Genomic DNA, 18,052 nt, shown 5'->3' with positions numbered 1-18,052 from the left:
ATCATTCGCCTCCCTACTTCGTACTCCGCATAATATGACAGACACCGTTGCGGCACATGGACCAGTATTCACAAATACAAGCGGCCAACTGGACAGTAACGCGGAGTGCGCGCAACCACTAATGCATCGAATCTCCGTCCACGATACGAGCATTCTAGCATATTAGCGCGACATGTCTTGAACGGCAGATTACACACCCCCGTGCTTGCAACTGCGTGTTTACACGCACACGTCACCCTGTTAGGAAGGCTCTGGAGAGATCAAGTCGCCAATACGGAATCGTATTTCGGTCAATCAGCTTGGAAAGAGGAGTGGGTTATTAATAACTACTTTCGAAACGCTCGAACCTCGCGGCGCCACCAGCTGACGAAATCGACAGTCGACACATCGATCTCAAGATTCTTGAGCTCTTGGGTGCTCAAATGGCAATCATACGGCCGTTGCACACTAGCGTTGGGGTCGTTGCCCTCCGTGTTGGGTTCAATGTTGGCAATGGACAAACCCATGATGTCGCCAAAGTGCTGGCAGATCTCGTACTTTGTCATTCTGTCTTCGCTCGAGAACTGGAGCGTCCGGGGCAAATGCTTGCGATCAGCCGAGTCAAGGTACTTGGTCGCCACATCTAGGGAACATGTTAGCGTCGGCACAGCTTTCCGGGTCGGCACTGGCAGTTGAAGGCGTAACGGGATATCAAGATGCTCAAATAGGGGGAAGTAGAGGGATAATGAGACAACGGGAACCTGGAGGCGGAGCTTGCATGAGACAAAACTAACCATGGCAGACTCGTCCTACGTCTCCCGTGTTGGTCGGGTAGCGAATGGCCCAATGGTCCATCTTGATCTTGGTCCCCTCCGTCTGGGCCTTCCAAACGCTATCCATGAGCACGTTGACGGCACTTTCAGAGGGCGTTTCTGCGTGGCCGTAGAGCACTGGGACTCGAAGAGCAACTCCAAGGCCCTCCTTTCCGGCCGCAGCGTACTCTTCCAGCACGGCCTTTTCGCCATCTAGCTTCGTTTGGCCATAGAGGTTAGTAGGACCTGGGGTGGCATCGGCTTCGTAAGGGGCATCGCCTGGGCGTCCAGGAAAGACATAATCAGTGGAGATGTAAATCATAAAAATGTCCCGAGCCGCAGTAGCACTGGCAAGGGATTTGCTGGCGGCGATATTGAGAGCTCTGGCCGCCTCTGGGTCCTTGTCCACCTTGTCTGGGAAGCGCTGCGCCGCACCTGGAGAGAGTAGGAAATCAGCATCCGTTCCAATTCCAATTGCTTAGACACGGCTCATACAATGAACCACCACCTGGGGTCTGCCGTCCGCTCAGAGCTCCGTTAGCATAAACGTCGTTATATCGGCTATGCAAAGCCGCCAAATGAAGCGCTGGGCAAGAGAAACGCACCGTATCTCGTCTAGTGTTTTGGCAATATCAGCTTCGCTCTCCAAGTCGAGCTTGAGGATATCAACGCCATCTGCCCGTGAGTAGCCCGAGCCCTTGACGGTCCATCCGCTACGAGTGTGAAACGCGGCGACGACTGCTCTGCCTAGTAGCCCGGTAGCACCGGTGATGAGGACCGTTCGCTGCGCCATTGTCTATGAGGGGATCAAGTGTCTGAGTTATAGATGCCGCTCTAAAGCTAAATTATCACAGCAGCTGTTGGATCGTCAATGCCGTGCAAAGACAGTCGACCTGTTGCTGGTACCTCAAGGAACAAGGGAAAGCGGTCACTTTGCTCGTGGTGAAAAAATGAGGTGAACTTGGCAACATACGAGCTTGCGTACCTCAAAGCTTAAAAGATGCTGTGCCTGAGCTATTGCTTGGTGGCTGGTGGAGCTGTGACGTGAAGGCGAGGGGCCAACTCCGCATTTCCCAGGCAGACCTACCCTATAACGGATATCTTTCAGCTTATGAATGAAAGATAAGACGCACAGCTTAATAAATTCTAAGGAAGATATCTTTATACACTAGTCTACTGTCTACTTTTGTGGGTAGATGCGGTTCCAGGAAGGTACTGTCGTTGGTGGTAAATGGGTGGCATAATATGAAGCTGAGGTGCGACATTGGTGATCGGCAGCCTACACAAGGTTATTCGTATTACTCGCTATCTTACCTACTTGCCTACCTAGGGGGCGTATGCTGACGATAATATTCAGCCATTGAGCGCAGAATTTGGGGGGGATCATCCCAAGAATATCCAAGGTGATTCAAAACATATATATAAATTTACTTGCACATACAGAAACCAATTTGAAACCTCCCTAGGCCTGTTTTCACAAGACTTTGGTGAGAGCATGTAGTCAATCGCAGCGCTATGACGCGCAGGCCGAGAGTTTTAGTGCTCTATCCGCCCGATAGCTTACCGCGTTGGCTTATCGCAGGCTGATTTTCTACTTGGACATGCTACTACAACTGTTTCTCTATCTACAAAACGTCCACTCACCACGTCCACTCTCCTCGCCTCCCCCCACAACCACATTCACAATGCCTCCAAAGCGTATGACGGCAAACCCCATCAAGCCGTCTCGGCACAGAGCCGGCAAGCCCTCCGGCGCCGATTCCTCTTCAGACTCCGACGCCAGCGACGTCGAAGAGCCCATCGAGCCCGTCGCCGTCGCTCCTCCCCCAAAGGCCACCAGCGCCGGCAAAATCATCAGCAACCTAAACAAAGTCGATCTCAATTCTCGGCGTAAAGATGCAGAGGCTGCCGAAGCGCGTCGAATTGCCGCCGAAAAGGCAGAGAGGTTAGCGGCGGAAGAGGGCTTCGTTACGGAAGAAGAGGAAGAGGAAGAAGACGAGGAAGAGGAGGAGGATGACGAAAGCGAGTCAGAAGAGGAGGAGAGTAGCAGCGAAGAGGAAGCGCCTAGGAGATTAATGATGCGGCCGAAATTCATACCCAAAAACCAGCGAGGCGCCGCAAAGGACACGGAAAAGGAACAAGAGGCCGCGAGACAGGCCGAAGAAGAAGCCCGCAAGAAGGCCGCAGATGAGCTCGTCGAGGAGCAAATCAAGAAGGACCTCGCCGCGCGAGCTGCAGGCAAGAAGCACTGGGACGACGAAGAGAATGAGGAATCCGACGTCGACACCACGGACGGACTGGACCCGGAGGCCGAAGAAGCAGCCTGGCGAGTCCGCGAGCTGAAGCGCCTCAAGCGCGCCCGCCAAGCCATCGAGGAACGAGAAAAGGAGCTCGCGGAGGTGGAGCGGCGCCGCAACCTCACCGAGGAAGAGCGCGCCGCCGAGGACGAGGCCTACATCGCGAAGCAGCAGGAGGAAAAGGACAGCAAGGGCAAGATGGCATACAAGCAAAAGTACTACCACAAGGGCGCCTTCTTCCAGGAGGAGACGGCCGCCGCGGGCCTGCTGCAGCGAGACATCATGGGCAGCCGCATACAGGACGACGTGCGCAACCGCGAGGCGCTTCCCGAGTATCTGCAGCTGCGGGACATGACCAAGCTGGGCAAGAAGGGCGCGACAAAGTACAAGGACATGCGGACCGAAGATACTGGGCGATGGGGGTCGTTTGATGGCGATAGGAGGAGGGATGACCGTCGTCGGTATGACGGTGAGGACGATCGATTCCGGCCGGATGACGACTGGAATCGCCGAAAGAGGAGTACGTCTCGTGAAAGATATCGCCATGACGACGACAAGAGACGCAGGGTTGATGATCGGGACTGAAGGGGGTTTCCCCCAAAAGGATGGCTTGCACATGTAATATTTTTAATGGGGATGCAAAGATGCATCCATACCTTGGATTTTTATAACCGTACAAATATATACCCCATCTATTTGGCATGAAAAAATGGCCAAAAGAACATGATTAAAATGAGAACAAGTATATCAAAAAAATGTGCCAAATGTCTTGTCATCAGTTGCTAAAACCCACCCTCCCCCAATTTGGTGCCCTTTTCTTCTATATCCTCACAATCTCTACCCGTGCCCTATCAAATACCTTGTGGGTTATCAGGCCATTTATTACTTCTCCGTCTGAGGATGGGGGATAGAGAGTCATGCGAGCATATGTCCCTGCTCCACGCCTCTTCGACAAAGAGCCTGGGTTGATTGCCAAAACGCTTTCAACGACCTATTGCCATGGTTAGTTAGTCATATGGGGATAGGCCGGTAAAAAGGAAACAAAAAAGAGATGAATAATATATCTTACCTTTGCAAAAGGAGGTAGGAAACTGGGCATCAGCATCACATCAGGCCGAACGCTGACCATCTCGCCCAACTTAAGATAGCTCACATCAAGCATAGCACCCGTCGCAAGCCCATCTTCCGTACCCGTCTTGGGCAGCCTTGATCGGTCTGTCGGCGGAAACACGGGGAAGTAATGCCGCTGCTCAACCAGATGGCGACACAGCCGCCGCATGAGCTCTCCGGGAGGTGCTCCCTTAGAGATCTCCTCGCTGCGTAGTTCATACAACACGTCTTGGCTAGACAGACCGAGAACTACCTCATTCATGGATAGGGTCATGGGGTTGGAAACGATGCGCACCGACTTGGGTAGGCCGAGCTCTCGTCGGGGGATGGTATCCTGTGGCCAGGAGACGTGTTTATCGAGAACATCTCGCACGGAAGGGACGAGGATGACTGTGATATGGGGGTTTGCAGAAGCGAGGCGGCTTAACGCGGGGGCGACGAGATATTTGAAGACGGTGTTCATGTTGGCAGTATCGGGGTCATATGTGGCGTCTTCAGGAAGATCAAAGTCGCCCGTGGCAATAAGTGGGTGGTCGATATCAAGGAACGGTCCTGTGAGAACGAGAGCATCGGCGTATGTATCAGCTGCCTGATTGCAGAGCGCCTGCAGCGGCTCATAGTCGAGGTTATCATCAGCCGTATACGGCCCGGCTGCGTAGATGATGCTTAGCGGCGCAGGGTCCGAGTCTGCGTCCATGGCATCTGGGTCCCCCCTAAGCTTCTCTCGATGAGCCTCAAGAGCCGCAGGGCTGGACGCAGCACTCGGCAGAAGTGGCATATCTAGAATCTCCTTGACGATGAATTCATCCCCCGTGATGTTACTGCCCCTGAGCGCAACAATCTGGCCCGGAAAGAAGCTCCAGCTTTGAACACCGTCCAGCTTGAGCGGCACTCTGAGACCCCTCCCCATCCGTCTTGATGTCTCCAGCACTATCGAGGCGGCGTTGAGCTTTCCCTCCAGAGAATCCGATGCAATGCGACCTACAGCCACAATCTCGCTTGTGCTTGCGGTTGCAGCATTGCCAAAGGCAGAGTACTCCAGACTATGGTGCTCGCGGACAAGATCAACAAAGTCGTCGATTCGGTCGTCAAGGATCTCGCTAGCCTCCGATAGCTTCATCGCCAGCGGCTTATATCCCATCTTCTTCTGATCAGAGGCCGCTGTGAGCTTGATCCTCGGTTCGGGGAAGGGCGCAATGGGAGCTTCGGCCGGCGGGAGCTCGTCGTTTAGGATTTCCACCACCTCTCCCGCATTCTGTCGTTCTGCAAAGGTCGCCGTTCTAAAACACCAACTGGTTAGCAACTTGCAGAACAGCCTATCATGGCCACTAGTTACTTACGGGAGATTCATCGACCTCAACTGCTCGTTGAGCCCTGCTGCTGGCGAGCTGGGTATGTCCCTCTGCATCTCCATCCTCTTCCTCAGTCCACCACTTCCAGGCGCCTTGTGCTTCCCTGCCGCAGGTGTACTCGGCACCAAGCTATCCAGCATGCCAAACACATCCCCCTTGCCCGCCTTGGGCCTCGGTGTCGGCGCCATCTTCCTCTCGCTCTTGAGCTGCACCCGCCGCTGCGACTTCTCCAGCTCATCCTGGATGCTCTGCTTCAGGCCGCGCACATTCGACAGCGTCACGGCCTGCGCATCCACGTCCATCTTGATGCAGTACGACTCCCACTTGAAATAGAGGTCCTCAGCCGAGATGTCGTGTAGTCGTCCCATGGACTGGAGCTCGCTGAGAACATCTGGCTCCAGCGTCCCATTGGGAGCGAATCGAGACTGGATTTCTTCGTCGGCCATTATGGGCGACCGCACTTTGTCAATTGGCCAATTATGCAGCTAATGACTCCTCTTGTCCTTTGCCGGTATCGAAACAAATGCGAAAAAAAAAAACTTGTACCGGCAATTACGACAATTTTATTCTTGTCTGTGGCAACAAGAGAGAGACAGAGCTCTCTGGCTGTAGTGGGGGTTTGAGAGTGAAGACGTGGAGACGCGACGCGTTAAGTGGCAGAGCTTTAGAGCTGGAGGGTCGAGGTACATGAGCGCATGTACTCTTCCAGCAGTGTAAGACAGCTTCTGCGTTTGTCAATTCCCAGCGCTATTCCAAAACCCATTTCTAGGTCATAATTATAACAACCATATTTAACTTTTGTTTATTCAATAATATCATGTAGCTTTTTATTTGAATAGGGAACGCTTGTATGTATTGATCTATGCCACTGTCTCTCATAATGGCAACCCAAAACTCCAAATCTACACTCTTCACTTTTCAAAAAACAAAGAGTATTCAAGACAGGCAGAGGAAAAAAGGCACACAAACATAACCTCGTAACATCATTGAGCCTCGCTCTGGTATCCACTATGCTAGCACTATATAAGGTAGATAAATTATCTAGGTAAAGAGAATATAAGAGCGCAAAAAAAGAGAAATCTCTCTCTTTTAGCTGTAATGGAGCAGCAACTCTGTGCTCCTCCTGCTTCTCATCAAGAAAGCTTGTTTGTAATACCTATCCGAAACTCCACGCGCTATAATGAAAACCGACATCAATCATCAAGTACCGTATCCCTTTTCTCTAATCGCATTGCTTAAAGACGCATTATTTAAGCTTCTTCATGACACTGTCCATCCAATCGGCAATGTTATTAGCAGCGCCGTCGTAATCGAAACTCAGTCCCATAGATCCATTCTTAGGGGATGAACTGGGCATCATGTCATCCGTGCTCAAGAGGTTGCCAAAGTCAATCAGCTCCTCATTGTGTCCCCCGAGCCCTGGTAGGCTGCTGAGGTCCATCTCGTTTTCCCCAGATCCCAAGGCATTGCCCTCCGAAAGCAGCTGCACAATGCTTCGACTAATAGGCGAATCAAAGATGTCAAAACTTCCCTGATGGGCCCGCGGACTGCGTCTCCTAGTGCTGCTACTGGGAATTCTCAGCAAAGATCTCGGCGTCTTAGTAGGAGTTTGCTGCTCGAGCGCATGCTGGTTCGGCGATAGTATCGACCTAGCCGATCGCAAGGACCGAGAGACACTTCTAGTGATGGGTCTATGACTTGGGGTAGGTCGTGTAGGGGTCTTGAAAGACTCAGTCAGTGTAGGCGCTGCATCGGGTGGCGGGGTGGATGGCCGTGTTTTAAGGGGACTGTTGAATAGAGCATCTAAATCGTCCAATTTGCTAATGCCATCGTGCGATCCTGGCACGACACCATTTTCTTGATCGCCTTTGATATGTTCTCCCGGTCGACACTCTGCAGTTTGAACGATATTAACGTCTACATCGCAAAGCACTTTCGGCATCCCCTCTTTCCTAGGAGATGGGAATAGCAGTCTCCTCGTGCTGCCAGCGATTTCGTTAAAGTCAATATCAATGGGGCTTTGAGCTGTCCCACTGCCCTGAGAATGCGTTGATCCTGGTTGTGACACCACATCCAGCCCGTCATTCCCGGCAAACTTTTCAGTTTGCTGACTTTCGGTGCTCTCGGGCATCAGTATTGAGTTCGAGTCCAAAGGAACAACTTCGTTCATCTTCGGTGACGAGGGTGCTACTGGCTCAAACGCGTCGGTGGGGAGATACGCTTCCGAAGTGAGGTTGAGAGGGCCATCATCCTTTGGACGATTCTTCTTCGCCCGAGAAGTGCTTCGGCCAGTGCCTCTCTTCCGTCTCTCCTGGCCTAGTCGAGAGGCATCCTTGTCCCACCTGTCAGGAGGCCGGTGGGTTTTGCACTTGGCAAGCCAGATGCCACAAGGGTTGCAAAGCAGGGCCTCCTGCCACTTACTCCTCTCGTCGGTGATGGCCAGACTCTTTTTGACGACTCGATGAAGTGTTGGTTTGCCCTCTTCATCGCGCCGTAAAACCTCAACAGCGGTGATCTTCCCTGGCTTCTCAGAATACTCACAACGCTCCGGAACGCCGTCACGTTCCTGAATCCAAATCTTTCTCCACGTAGGCGTCTCAATGGCACCGCAGTTGCTGCAGAATGGAGGCATCTCTCCGTTGTTGATGGCCTCCTCTAGTCGTTGCTTAATGGCATGTTTTTTCACGATATTCTTATTTGATCGTTGTGCAGGGGGTGAAGATGGTGCGGGAAGGAAGTCACTTGGAGGACAGGGTTCCTCAGGAGCCGCTGGGTTTGCCAAAGGGGTAGGGTCTGCTGGAGACTCTGTCGTGGCTTCAGTGAGAGGCTCAGGCATCGGTAAAGCCAATTGCCCCATGGAATTTGGCCGACGGACGTCAGCACCTCCTACAGAAGATGGGCGGTCCGAGACGACAGCAGAGGCTTGAGACAAAGCTGACGGGCCAACGGGATCGCTCGATGGTAGTATAAGCGGCCCTGCGGACTGAGATCTACTTAGTTGGCGGGGATACTTGGGCTTGGAGGTTTGCGGTCTTGATTGAGGAGGTTGTGAAGATCGTGATGGAGGTCTGATGAATGGAGGAGCCACTTCTTTTGAAGAAAATGTAGAGGCGAGTTGTACTATGGGGTCGTTGAAGATGTCGTCCGTCGCGGGGGCGGCTTGTGAGAGTTCGGGAGTAGACGTAACAGCGGATACTGGCTCATTAGGAGGTGCAGAAGGCAGGGCCGGGACATCAGCAGCGGTGGTGACAGGGGATGTGGCCGCAGGAATAGGCGCAAACATGGACGCCTGAGTAAGTGCGGGAAGAGGGATCGGGGTTGGAGCCTGGATTGGGGCGGGGGTGGAGGTGAGGGCTGGGCTCATGGGTCTTTCGACGGCATCCGTTGTAGGTGGTGGAGTTGGCGCCAGCATTGGTGATGTCGGCTGTGGCCTTTTCCTTTTTGAAGGTTGGCCATTCGTCTGTAGCCGGCTTGGTCCCCCCTTTGGTGGAGGTGGTAAGGAGCTCTCGGCAGGGGCAGGCGTATTCGACGTCGGATAGGGAGTGTTGTATGTGAGAAGATGCACCAGATCCTGGCCGCTAGGGCCGTCCTGGAGCTGAAAAACCTGAACCGGCACGCTTTGCTTTGGAGCTCTGTGTGTGCGCTGTGGCGGTGGTAGCTCTTCCAAAACAGACGGATCTCCCTCTCCGAAAAGCTCGCTCATATCATTTCCCGGGATGCTGTGCTCGTGCTCACGAGGGGCCATTGTCGGCATCGGGGGCAGCACGGGGCTTGAAGGTGGAGGGCTGGACCGCATATAAGGCGTCGCCTGCTGAACTGGTGGCGAGGATCCGATATCAGCGGGGCTGTCATCGGGGTAGTTTGGCGTTGGGGCCATGGATTCTGGCGATCTGTCGTCGTCTATGCCGGGAGATGCGAACCGGCTGACCTCGCTTGTGGCAAAGCTTGATACGGGCGGCTGGCTCAGCGCGGATTCACGTCGCTTGAGGGAGCTGGGCTCTCGTCCTGGTACCGCCCTGAGACGACCGTTAGGAACGGGTGTGGGAGCTCGAGGGACCTCCTGCAGATGGCTACCTGTCACACTGTCGCTGTTGATGGCAATGGGCCGAAAGTTCCGCAGGGAGCTGGAATTGCTCGCCGCAACTCTGAGGGATTCGGGCTCAGCAGCAAAGGGGTTCGCGTCTGACTTGTCCACCTTGGTAACCTTGGCTCTCTTCTTGACAGGCTCATCCTCCTTGGGGGGTGCAGCTTCTTCTCCTTCAGTTCCGTCCTCGTAACCGGATGTGTTGCCTTCAGCGGGCTTCTTTCGTGGTCTGCCTCGGGGCCTACCCGTGGGCGGCTTCCTCCGGGACGGCCTATTTGACGCTCTACTAGATGGTCGTGAAGAAGGTGCCGGGATACCAGACATGGACTGAGACTGAGGTTCGATAGGAATCGGAGCCAACCTCGGCAGCTCTTGTGTAGGCGGATTTTGGCTGTAGCTCGGCCCAAAGGAGCCCTGCCTCACCAACGGTGGCGGAGGTCCCTGAGGCAAAGCAGGAGCCATGCTGGGTGAATGGGTGATTGGCATAGGGCTACCATGGCTCTGGCTCGCCTGTTGGGCCATCTGGGGATTGGACTGAACCAGTGAATTCCACTCCGAGGTAGCACTGGGCGGCAAGACTGGCTCCATCGGCCTGGTAGGCTGCTGTTCCACGGAAGAGGCATATGTGATGGAACGCTGGATTCTGGCTGTCTCAGATAGCTTTAACTTGACCTCGAGCGTCTCTCTGTTGCCACCGCCAAAAACACCCAGGACATTTCTCGTTACACGGCCCGTCACCATCTTGGGCTGGTGGTTCCCAAAGTCGGGCCGCATCGACTGGAAGACCCATGACAGCAGGCCTTGGCCGACCAGAGGGAGATCGGGCTCGGAATAATCAATTGCGTAGATGGTGTAGTCGCACTCGTGGTTGGTCAGCTCCGGGCTGCACTCGGCTATCACATGTACGCAAGCCCTCAGGTCGACGACGCCAATGGAGTTGGCCTCGTCAATGGGCACCGTCTGGATTTGCAAGGGCTGGGAGCCTCTGGCCAGGCAATTGACCTTGGCCTCTTTATCGAACGTGTAGTGCACCTTCACTGTTGGGACTGAATTAGCCGCTGCAGCCAACTAAGACACGGCACCATGAGGGAGATTCGTACAGTTGATGAACCTGGTCTGCACGCCATAGTCGTCAGCGTCGGCGGCGGCAGGCGTGTTGTTCCAGCCGCTGGAGTGCGCGGGCATTGGTGAAGCCATGGCGATTGTGCCTCGCCCTCGCGGCCCGTCGTCGTCGTCCCCCTTCGGGAGGTTCGAGCCCTGGTGCTGGGTTGCCGATGCAGGAGTTGGGAATTGCTCTGCCGAGTTGGGAATTTGAAAAAGGGAAGTGGAGAGTGCTGGGTTGTTGTACTTGGGTTCTGGTGCCGGGTCAAATTGGGGAGGCGGGTTTCATGCTCGTGACGCGCCAAATGCTCCAGGTCGCGTCTGCGTAAGTGGATCTGAGAAATAGAGGCGCGCAGGGGACTTTTTTAAGATAAAAAGGCGATGGGGCGGAAAAAAAAAAAAGAGGTCAGGTCCACGTTGCTACAGAGACAAGAGAAAGAGCCGTTGGCTAGAAAAGGGACAAGAGGAAAAACCGGGTTCTTCGTTGGTGGTGCGTGGGTTGAGGTTGAGGAGCAACGAGATGCGAGGTGCAGCACAGCTGTTGTGATGATGGCCTCTGTTCCGTCACGCTCCAGCCAACAGCAGCGTGTGCCTGCGCTGTAACGCTGTAACGCTGTAACGCTGTAACACGCTGTAACACGCACAGCGACGTGCCGCCAATTGCTGCTTTCAAGGCGCTCGCTAGCCGCGCCACGGCAGCTGTTTCGGTGTACTAGAACTAGCAGCAGGTGAGCTTTTAGTGAGAAAGTGCCTGCAGCAGCAGCCGGCAGTCATTGAATCATGGGCGTTAATAGGCTGCAGGGCTCCAGCCTAGCCTGCCCGCCTGCTAACCTGCCGCCTCCTCGGGGACCCCACCTACCCAATGCAGCAGTTGATCTTATCGCTGGTTGGAGCCGGCTGAACCCCGGAAGCGGTCCGGCTCCGATCCAGCTCGCGTGCTGGCGCTGAAATGCCAGCAAACTCGTCTCACACAAACGACCGTCTGGCGGCCTGGCAAAGAAGCTCCGGTTCAGCGGGCAATTCGACGGAGCAAACAGGAGGACAATGGCCAGACTCTTTGTCTCTCACTTTTTTTCTCTCACTTGTTTCTCTCTGCCCTGGGTCGTGGCAGGCGGGGCTTGTCGACCCTTTTATAGTTGCCCCAGCCGAGTTGACGCCATCTTGAGAGCTCGTCTGCCATCCCATCAGCACCCCTCCAACTCATCCGTCTCGTGACTTGGCTGCTCCCTGCATTTTCTTAGGCTCCCAAAGTCTACCCCTCCATAGCCAGGCTCGCCCTGCCGTTTTAGCACGATAAATGAAGCCGTTTTCTATCGCGCCTCGCACCTTATTTCCATGACGCCCGATGGTTTGACGCTCCACCGCCGTCTGCAAAAACCACGGGCGCACCACACGCCATCCATCTCCGCAAGATAACACCATGACGACTCCATCATTCATTCGTCACTTCATCTCATTAAATGCATTTGCGTATCGTCTTTTTTTTTTAAATTTTACTATTGTACATGTTACATGCGTCTTCTAATTTCTTTCTTTGTCTCCTTGCCCTCCTTTTTATAGTCGACTTGAAGTCGCCGGCTCCCCGGCCACCCACTGGGCTTTGCCTTGTTCGTCAACAGTTGTTTTTCTGCTGATAATCTCATCTACAACCTCTGCCACACCCTGGCGGTTCTTTCTTGATGCCTTGACCTGCTTGGCGAGTTCTGCTGGCGTCAGAGAGTTGCTGGATACAATGGCTTGAATCTCCTTCTCGGTAGGCACGCCGAGGGCGGCAAAAGGGTATTCGGAGTAGGTGCGGTCCGTGAACAGCTTAAATCCGGCGTCTTTGTTGAAGTCGAAGAACGGCTTGGCGGTGTTCTCGCTGGCTGGGATGGCTTCCAGAGACTCGGGTTGCCACTTGGCAGCCTCCTTACGCACCAGCAGCGCCGTAACACCCTCCGTGAAGTCGTGGTGCTGCATGAACTTGCTGGCAATCTGGTGTTCCTTCTCAAAGGTTTCCGAGATGCTCCATTTACCGCCAACCCGCATCTGCCTAAGGGCAACATGCACGGCTGTGGGCGACCGCTTTCCAAGCGTGGCCAGCTGCTTCTGCGCCCACTCTTCAGTCTCACCCCGCTCTTCCTTCAAGGCAGCAATGATGTCATTCACGTTGTTCTTGCTGAAGCACCGGTCGATGGCCCGTCGGGTTTCACCACTCAGGGCGAAGGCCTGGTCGTAGGGCAGACCGGTGCAGAACTCTTCCAAGGTATCGTTGATGAGCTCGAGTCTACGGGGGAGGGGGTCCTCATCGCGGAAGCGCAGCTCTGCCAGGCGTGCCTCGAGATCCGGCAAGCTTGATGAGTGAAGGTAGTGAGTCGCAATGCCGCTGTAGAAAACGTTGGGTCCAGTGAGCCGGTCGCTGGTCAGGGCGAGGTAGGTTCCGATAGAGCCGTTCATCCGAGGCAAGAAGAAAGATGCACCGACATCGGGGAAGAATCCAATCGTCGTCTCGGGCATGGCAAACATTGTCCTCTCAGTTGCAATTCGGAAGGGTGCATGGATGCTCAGTCCAACGCCGCCGCCCATGGTGATGCCGTCCATGAAGGCGATGTAAGGCTTCTGATATGTGGCAATGTAGTGGTCCAGCTGGTATTCGAGAGCAAAGTAGTCGGCTGATTTCTTCCATCCATCGGCACTCTCCTGGTTGTACTGGGCCAGCGCGGCAACATCGCCGCCAGCGCAAAGAGCCTTCTCGCCAGCACCCTTCATGACAATAACGTTTGCCATGTCAGACTTTTCCCACTCGATCAGCCGGGGAACGATTTTGCGAATCATTGACCCATTGAGGGAGTTGAGCTTCTTTGGGCGGTTCAGCAGCACGGTTCTGAGTCCGTACTTGCTCTCGAAGACGACATCGTTGGGTTCGTCGCCGGGCAATTCCTTGACGCCGTAGGCCTCAGCAGACAGCTGTTGTAAACCGAATTAGCACCACACCATATACAATAGAGCATCTTCTCGCTGCTAACCGGTCGTGCGCCCAGTGACGAGCTCATGGCTCTGCTGGGATGTGCCATGCTCATGGTGGTGCGATAGCTCCGGCCCGCAGCATTCGCGGCCGTGCCAGCTCGAGCCGCAATTATTCGGAAGGACATCTGACGTCGACTGTACAGATGCTCTCACAAGGTGAGCTCTAAGACATCTAAAGCAGGAGAGACAGAGAGAGGGAGGACGAGACCGGAGGGCCTTGGACTTGACTTGGACTTGATCCCCGGCTATTTCGCAAAGAATAGAAGCTCCACCTGAAAATTGGCCCGCCGATTGCCGATAAGGATGGAGGAGAACCGACCATCCCAGTACGTACCTTTTCTGCCAAAGTCGGCTTGTCTCCAGCTGTCTGTCAGGTGATCACAGCTGTCCGCCTCTTAGTACAAAGTACTAGGTACTTGGGACAGCACCAATTGTTCCCACAGCAAGCCGCGACAAGGGCCAATCACCATCAGCGCCTGCGATACGCCTACAACTTTTCGAGCTTCCAGCTTGCCAGCCTTGCGCACGCAACTCAACCTCATCCCTCCAATCCATCCAGCAGCAAACATGGCCGACCCCAAGATCCAGTAAGTGCCACGGCGCACCGCCAATTGTGCTCGTGCTGACGCTCTACAGGGAACTCCTCACCAAATCTCGCTCCGAACTCACGTATGTCTTTTGTCGCGGATACGCTCTGCCCCTCCCACCGCTTCCCAGACGATTGCCTCCAGTGTAGTCATCTAACATCTATCTAGCGAGTACGAGATTGCGCAGCTTGAAGAGTATGAGTTCTCTTCCGGGCCCCTTTCTATCCTCCAGACGGCCGTGAGGTCGCACACGCAGGTGCTCATCTCCATTCGCTCGAACCGCAAGCTGCTGGCACGTGTCAAGGCCTTTGACAGGCATTGCAACATGGTGCTCGAGAACGTCAAGGAAATGTGGACGGAGACGCCCAGGCTAGCGGATGGAAAGAAGGGCCGGCCGGTCAACAAGGACAGATTCATCAGCAAGATGTATGCCACACTCCCCCTTTCCAGATGCCGACGAGATCTTGGGCTTCAAAAGACATGATCGCGTCGAAATATGGAAACCTCGTTGCATTAATATTAGGTACTAACGTGTTATAGGTTCCTGAGAGGCGATAGCGTTATCCTGGTTCTTCTAAGCTAGAGTTATATGAGCTGCTTTGGGTTGTTTTGGGGTTTAATTGACATTGAGCTATTGGATGGCGGATTACATCACGAGAGTCTCAAAGGCGAATTTAGGCGTTGAAAACAATTTATTCGGTTGCTTTAAGCACACACCAAATCTGCGGGCATTTCTTACCAAATCGTGGCCTCCGAGATTGGGGGACCTCCGTCTATGTGAAATTTAGATTGATTCCCAGCCTTCCTCTGTCGGCTTGACACCGCCCAAGCCCAAGAAGAAGCATGCCAACCCCCAAGCTCCGGGATCAGGCACCTCCTCATATCCACTGCCGCCTACGTATACTGACCGCCCAAGGCTTGCCTGCATGCCTTTGGTGTCATCGGCTGCCTTCCTCGCCGCATCAGCAGCCTTCTTCACATCTCCAGTCTGACCCAGAACCTCGACAAAGGGATAAAGCGCGTCCACAAGCGTGCGATCGCCTGGCCGGGCAGGTGTGTATTTGGACAAGGCCTCGCAGCTAAGTTTAAGAGCGGCAGACCATACCGACGGACCTGCCTCGCCGGATCCCAGGGTGCGAAGAGCGTGGACGAGGGCGTTGAGGAATATTGCGTAAAGAGCACCAGATGTACCGTCCATGGCGGTTTCTACCACCTGTACGATGGAAGCCACGTCGACGACAACATCTCCTGTTAGTGGTTTCTGCTGGATATGCTTCAGGATGGCTATAATATTCATGTCAGTATCCAGCCGTCACAGAACATCTGAAGCCAAAGTAGAATTGGGGATATCCTGTAAGCTTACCTTCAGCTCCCCTCTTGAGACCAATGCCACAGTCTCCATCCCCAACGATCGTATCGTACTTGGTAACTTCGGGCTCGGCCGCAATTACGCGTTCCAGCGCATTGGTGAGAACAGACGTAGCATGCTTAGCGTCCATTTGCAGCCCGCTCGGCTGAGTCTCTTTGTTCGTCCAAGCAGTGTCTGTCCTCGTCGCCGTGTTGTTTGCCTCCCATGATGTCTTTTGCACTGGAGCAGACCAACCGGTGACCTCGCTTGGAGCATCCAACAGCTCAATCATGCTCGGCCCACCAATGTCGGTGTTGACGACGTTGAGAAGAGTGATGCTGAAGCCCTGGCCGTTCAAACTCGTCATGAAAGTGCCGCTGATGATGCGGACTGGCTGGATGTTGTACTTGTCCTTGAGCTGGCTCACCACTTCCGTAGTAATACCACCCAGCTCCAGAACACTCACACCTCCAAGGTTGTTGATGAGCAGAACGACCTCGTTTGAGTTGACATGCAGGAACGCTCTGTCCTTGTCGCTCTGGTCGAGCAGCTGAGCTAGCATCCGCTCCACCAACTGAGGCAGCTCCAGCTTCTCGCGACTGGAACCCGGCTCGTTGTGAATCCCCATTCCCACCTCAACCTGTTCAGGTGCCAAGCCTTCACTGGCATCGATGATTCGCCCTGGAACGTGGACATGCTCCAAGCTGGCACCAACACTGACGATGTTGGCCGCAGTCAGCCGTGCGACCTTTGCGACCTCCTCCAATGACCGTCCTTGCGCGGCGAGAGCGCCGGCAATCTTGAGCACGAGTACAGTGCCGGCGATTCCTCGCCTTCCAACCTTGCCCGTCTTCTTCCTCCCAACACCCACGTCGTCGCCCACGACGACCATCTCGACGGCTTGGCCCGCTGCTATGGCCTTTTCCACAGCCATTCCAAAGTTGAGAATGTCGCCAGTGTAATTCATCACGACAACCAGCACGCCGCTCTCCGTGTCTACCCTCGACATGATGCCATTCCTGACCTGCTCGGCCGAAGGACTGGCAAAGATTGTGCCCGCCACGGCAGCCGAAAGCATGCCCGGGCCAACCATGGCGGCGAACGAGGGCTCATGGCCAGACCCTCCGCCTGAGATGATTGAGACCTGCGGAGGAGCATCGGATGGCCGGCGGTAGATGATTTTGTTTTCTGAGTCGAGGGCAACGTTGGGATTGGTCAGCGTCAAGCTGTGAAGAGCGGTGTTGACAAGGTGAGTTGGGTCATTGATGAAGTGCTTTGTAGACATTATGGGCGCCTGAGAGGAGACTGCAGCTGTAATCCAAAGGCTATGTATGTGTATGGCGTTGATCACACAGATATGAGACAGATCATGGATGAGAAAATGATGCAGAAAAGATATCAATGGATGTCTATGCAGTAATATATTCAATCCCCAAAAAAGCACAGAATGCTATATATAAGAGTGGCCTGATTATCAGTGACGTAGAGTGATGACACCGCCGGCTGATAAAGAAAAAAGGGCGGGGAAGCTCGAGATTTGGCATCCCGGCGGGGTTGAAGCCACAATGCGAGAGCTCAACAAACCGAGTACAAGTCTCTACATGTTTTCCTGCTGTAAATGCAGCCTTGCGCGTTGGTAGCAGTACGAGCGCCGTGTCTCGGACAATGAGCGGGGAAGGGGAATTGGCTGCCTGGTTTCACATTTCGGAATTCGATTCATTCTGCAGAGTATTTGACCTATCAATTGACTAAAGTGACCATGTCTTTGGCATTGACGGCTTGCCTATAGTAGTAGCACTTTGCGGCCCGTCCCAACAAGGCTTGTGCACTTAAACGACCGTGATCCAAGCATTATGTCTCCGCCTCCGGAATCGAATTGGAAGCTGCCCAAATGCAAAAGCCATTGAGTCTGTCTGTAGAGCTGCATTGGCGTCTTTGTGTCGGCGGCCAATCATTCGGGCCATAACATCTCGTGGCCAAAACAACAACAAATTGGCTGTCAAACATCCCGTGTCCTAATATATAGCGACTACTAGGTAGGTTCTTAAGGTAGGTAGTACACCCAGAACATAATGCGAGGGGATACATATAAACCCTAGAGCCAGGCTGTGCTAAAACCAAACATTTGAACATACCTACCCACATGTAAATAAGAAATGCTCTCTGCATGACACTTAATAATCTAATCGCCAAAGTGCTAGATGGCCAAATCGGGGTGCTGCATACATAGCCACTCCCAAACGCAACAGCCAGTCAGGGGCTTTTAGTCATAATGTCGTGCAATTCTGTTATCAGGCTTCTGCCTGTCTAGGTAGTTCTTCCAAACTGCTACAAATGAATACTAGGTAATGATGACGACGATAAGTGATGATGCCC

At 53.9% G+C, this 18,052-nt stretch overlaps 7 protein-coding genes across 7 annotated transcripts; 2 read left to right on the top strand and 5 right to left on the bottom strand.

The window, feature by feature from the left end:
- Positions 1–326: 326 nt before the first annotated feature.
- Positions 327–1,584, bottom strand: TRIVIDRAFT_35388 (uncharacterized protein; the record flags this gene model as incomplete). Its single annotated transcript, XM_014104918.1, has 4 exons — positions 327–622; positions 774–1,226; positions 1,287–1,306; positions 1,397–1,584. 4 exons carry the CDS (start codon positions 1,582–1,584, stop codon positions 327–329), a joined length of 957 nt encoding a protein of 318 aa, XP_013960393.1.
- An 892-nt stretch (positions 1,585–2,476) lies between these two features.
- Positions 2,477–3,814, top strand: TRIVIDRAFT_166775 (uncharacterized protein; the record flags this gene model as incomplete). The annotated part of the gene is made up of 1 exon (XM_014104917.1): positions 2,477–3,814. The coding sequence occupies one exon, from the start codon at positions 2,477–2,479 to the stop codon at positions 3,671–3,673; it is 1,197 nt and encodes a 398-aa protein (XP_013960392.1).
- TRIVIDRAFT_73573 (uncharacterized protein) lies at positions 3,186–6,145 on the bottom strand (the record flags this gene model as incomplete). Its single annotated transcript, XM_014104916.1, has 3 exons — positions 3,186–4,079; positions 4,158–5,478; positions 5,539–6,145. The coding sequence occupies 3 exons, from the start codon at positions 5,994–5,996 to the stop codon at positions 3,909–3,911; spliced, it is 1,950 nt and encodes a 649-aa protein (XP_013960391.1).
- Positions 6,146–6,796: 651 nt separating this feature from the next.
- TRIVIDRAFT_55566 (uncharacterized protein) lies at positions 6,797–10,831 on the bottom strand (the record flags this gene model as incomplete). The annotated part of the gene is made up of 2 exons (XM_014104915.1): positions 6,797–10,671; positions 10,735–10,831. 2 exons carry the CDS (start codon positions 10,829–10,831, stop codon positions 6,797–6,799), a joined length of 3,972 nt encoding a protein of 1,323 aa, XP_013960390.1.
- Positions 10,832–12,289: 1,458 nt separating this feature from the next.
- On the bottom strand, positions 12,290–13,794 carry TRIVIDRAFT_63506 (uncharacterized protein; the record flags this gene model as incomplete). Its single annotated transcript, XM_014104914.1, has 2 exons — positions 12,290–13,681; positions 13,741–13,794. 2 exons carry the CDS (start codon positions 13,792–13,794, stop codon positions 12,290–12,292), a joined length of 1,446 nt encoding a protein of 481 aa, XP_013960389.1.
- Positions 13,795–14,308: 514 nt separating this feature from the next.
- Positions 14,309–14,911, top strand: TRIVIDRAFT_35950 (uncharacterized protein; the record flags this gene model as incomplete). Its single annotated transcript, XM_014104913.1, has 4 exons — positions 14,309–14,328; positions 14,378–14,410; positions 14,497–14,754; positions 14,869–14,911. 4 exons carry the CDS (start codon positions 14,309–14,311, stop codon positions 14,909–14,911), a joined length of 354 nt encoding a protein of 117 aa, XP_013960388.1.
- Positions 14,912–15,002: 91 nt separating this feature from the next.
- TRIVIDRAFT_86235 (uncharacterized protein) lies at positions 15,003–17,066 on the bottom strand (the record flags this gene model as incomplete). Its single annotated transcript, XM_014104912.1, has 2 exons — positions 15,003–15,612; positions 15,692–17,066. 2 exons carry the CDS (start codon positions 16,959–16,961, stop codon positions 15,113–15,115), a joined length of 1,770 nt encoding a protein of 589 aa, XP_013960387.1.
- Between the last annotated feature and the right edge of the window lie 986 nt (positions 17,067–18,052).

The sequence above is a fragment of the Trichoderma virens genome (assembly GCF_000170995.1).
Source record: "Trichoderma virens Gv29-8 chromosome Unknown TRIVIscaffold_2, whole genome shotgun sequence".
Classification (NCBI taxonomy): domain Eukaryota; kingdom Fungi; phylum Ascomycota; class Sordariomycetes; order Hypocreales; family Hypocreaceae; genus Trichoderma; species Trichoderma virens.
The sequence above is the reverse complement of the archived record's forward strand: the minus strand, read 5'-3'. Positions and strand labels throughout refer to the sequence as shown.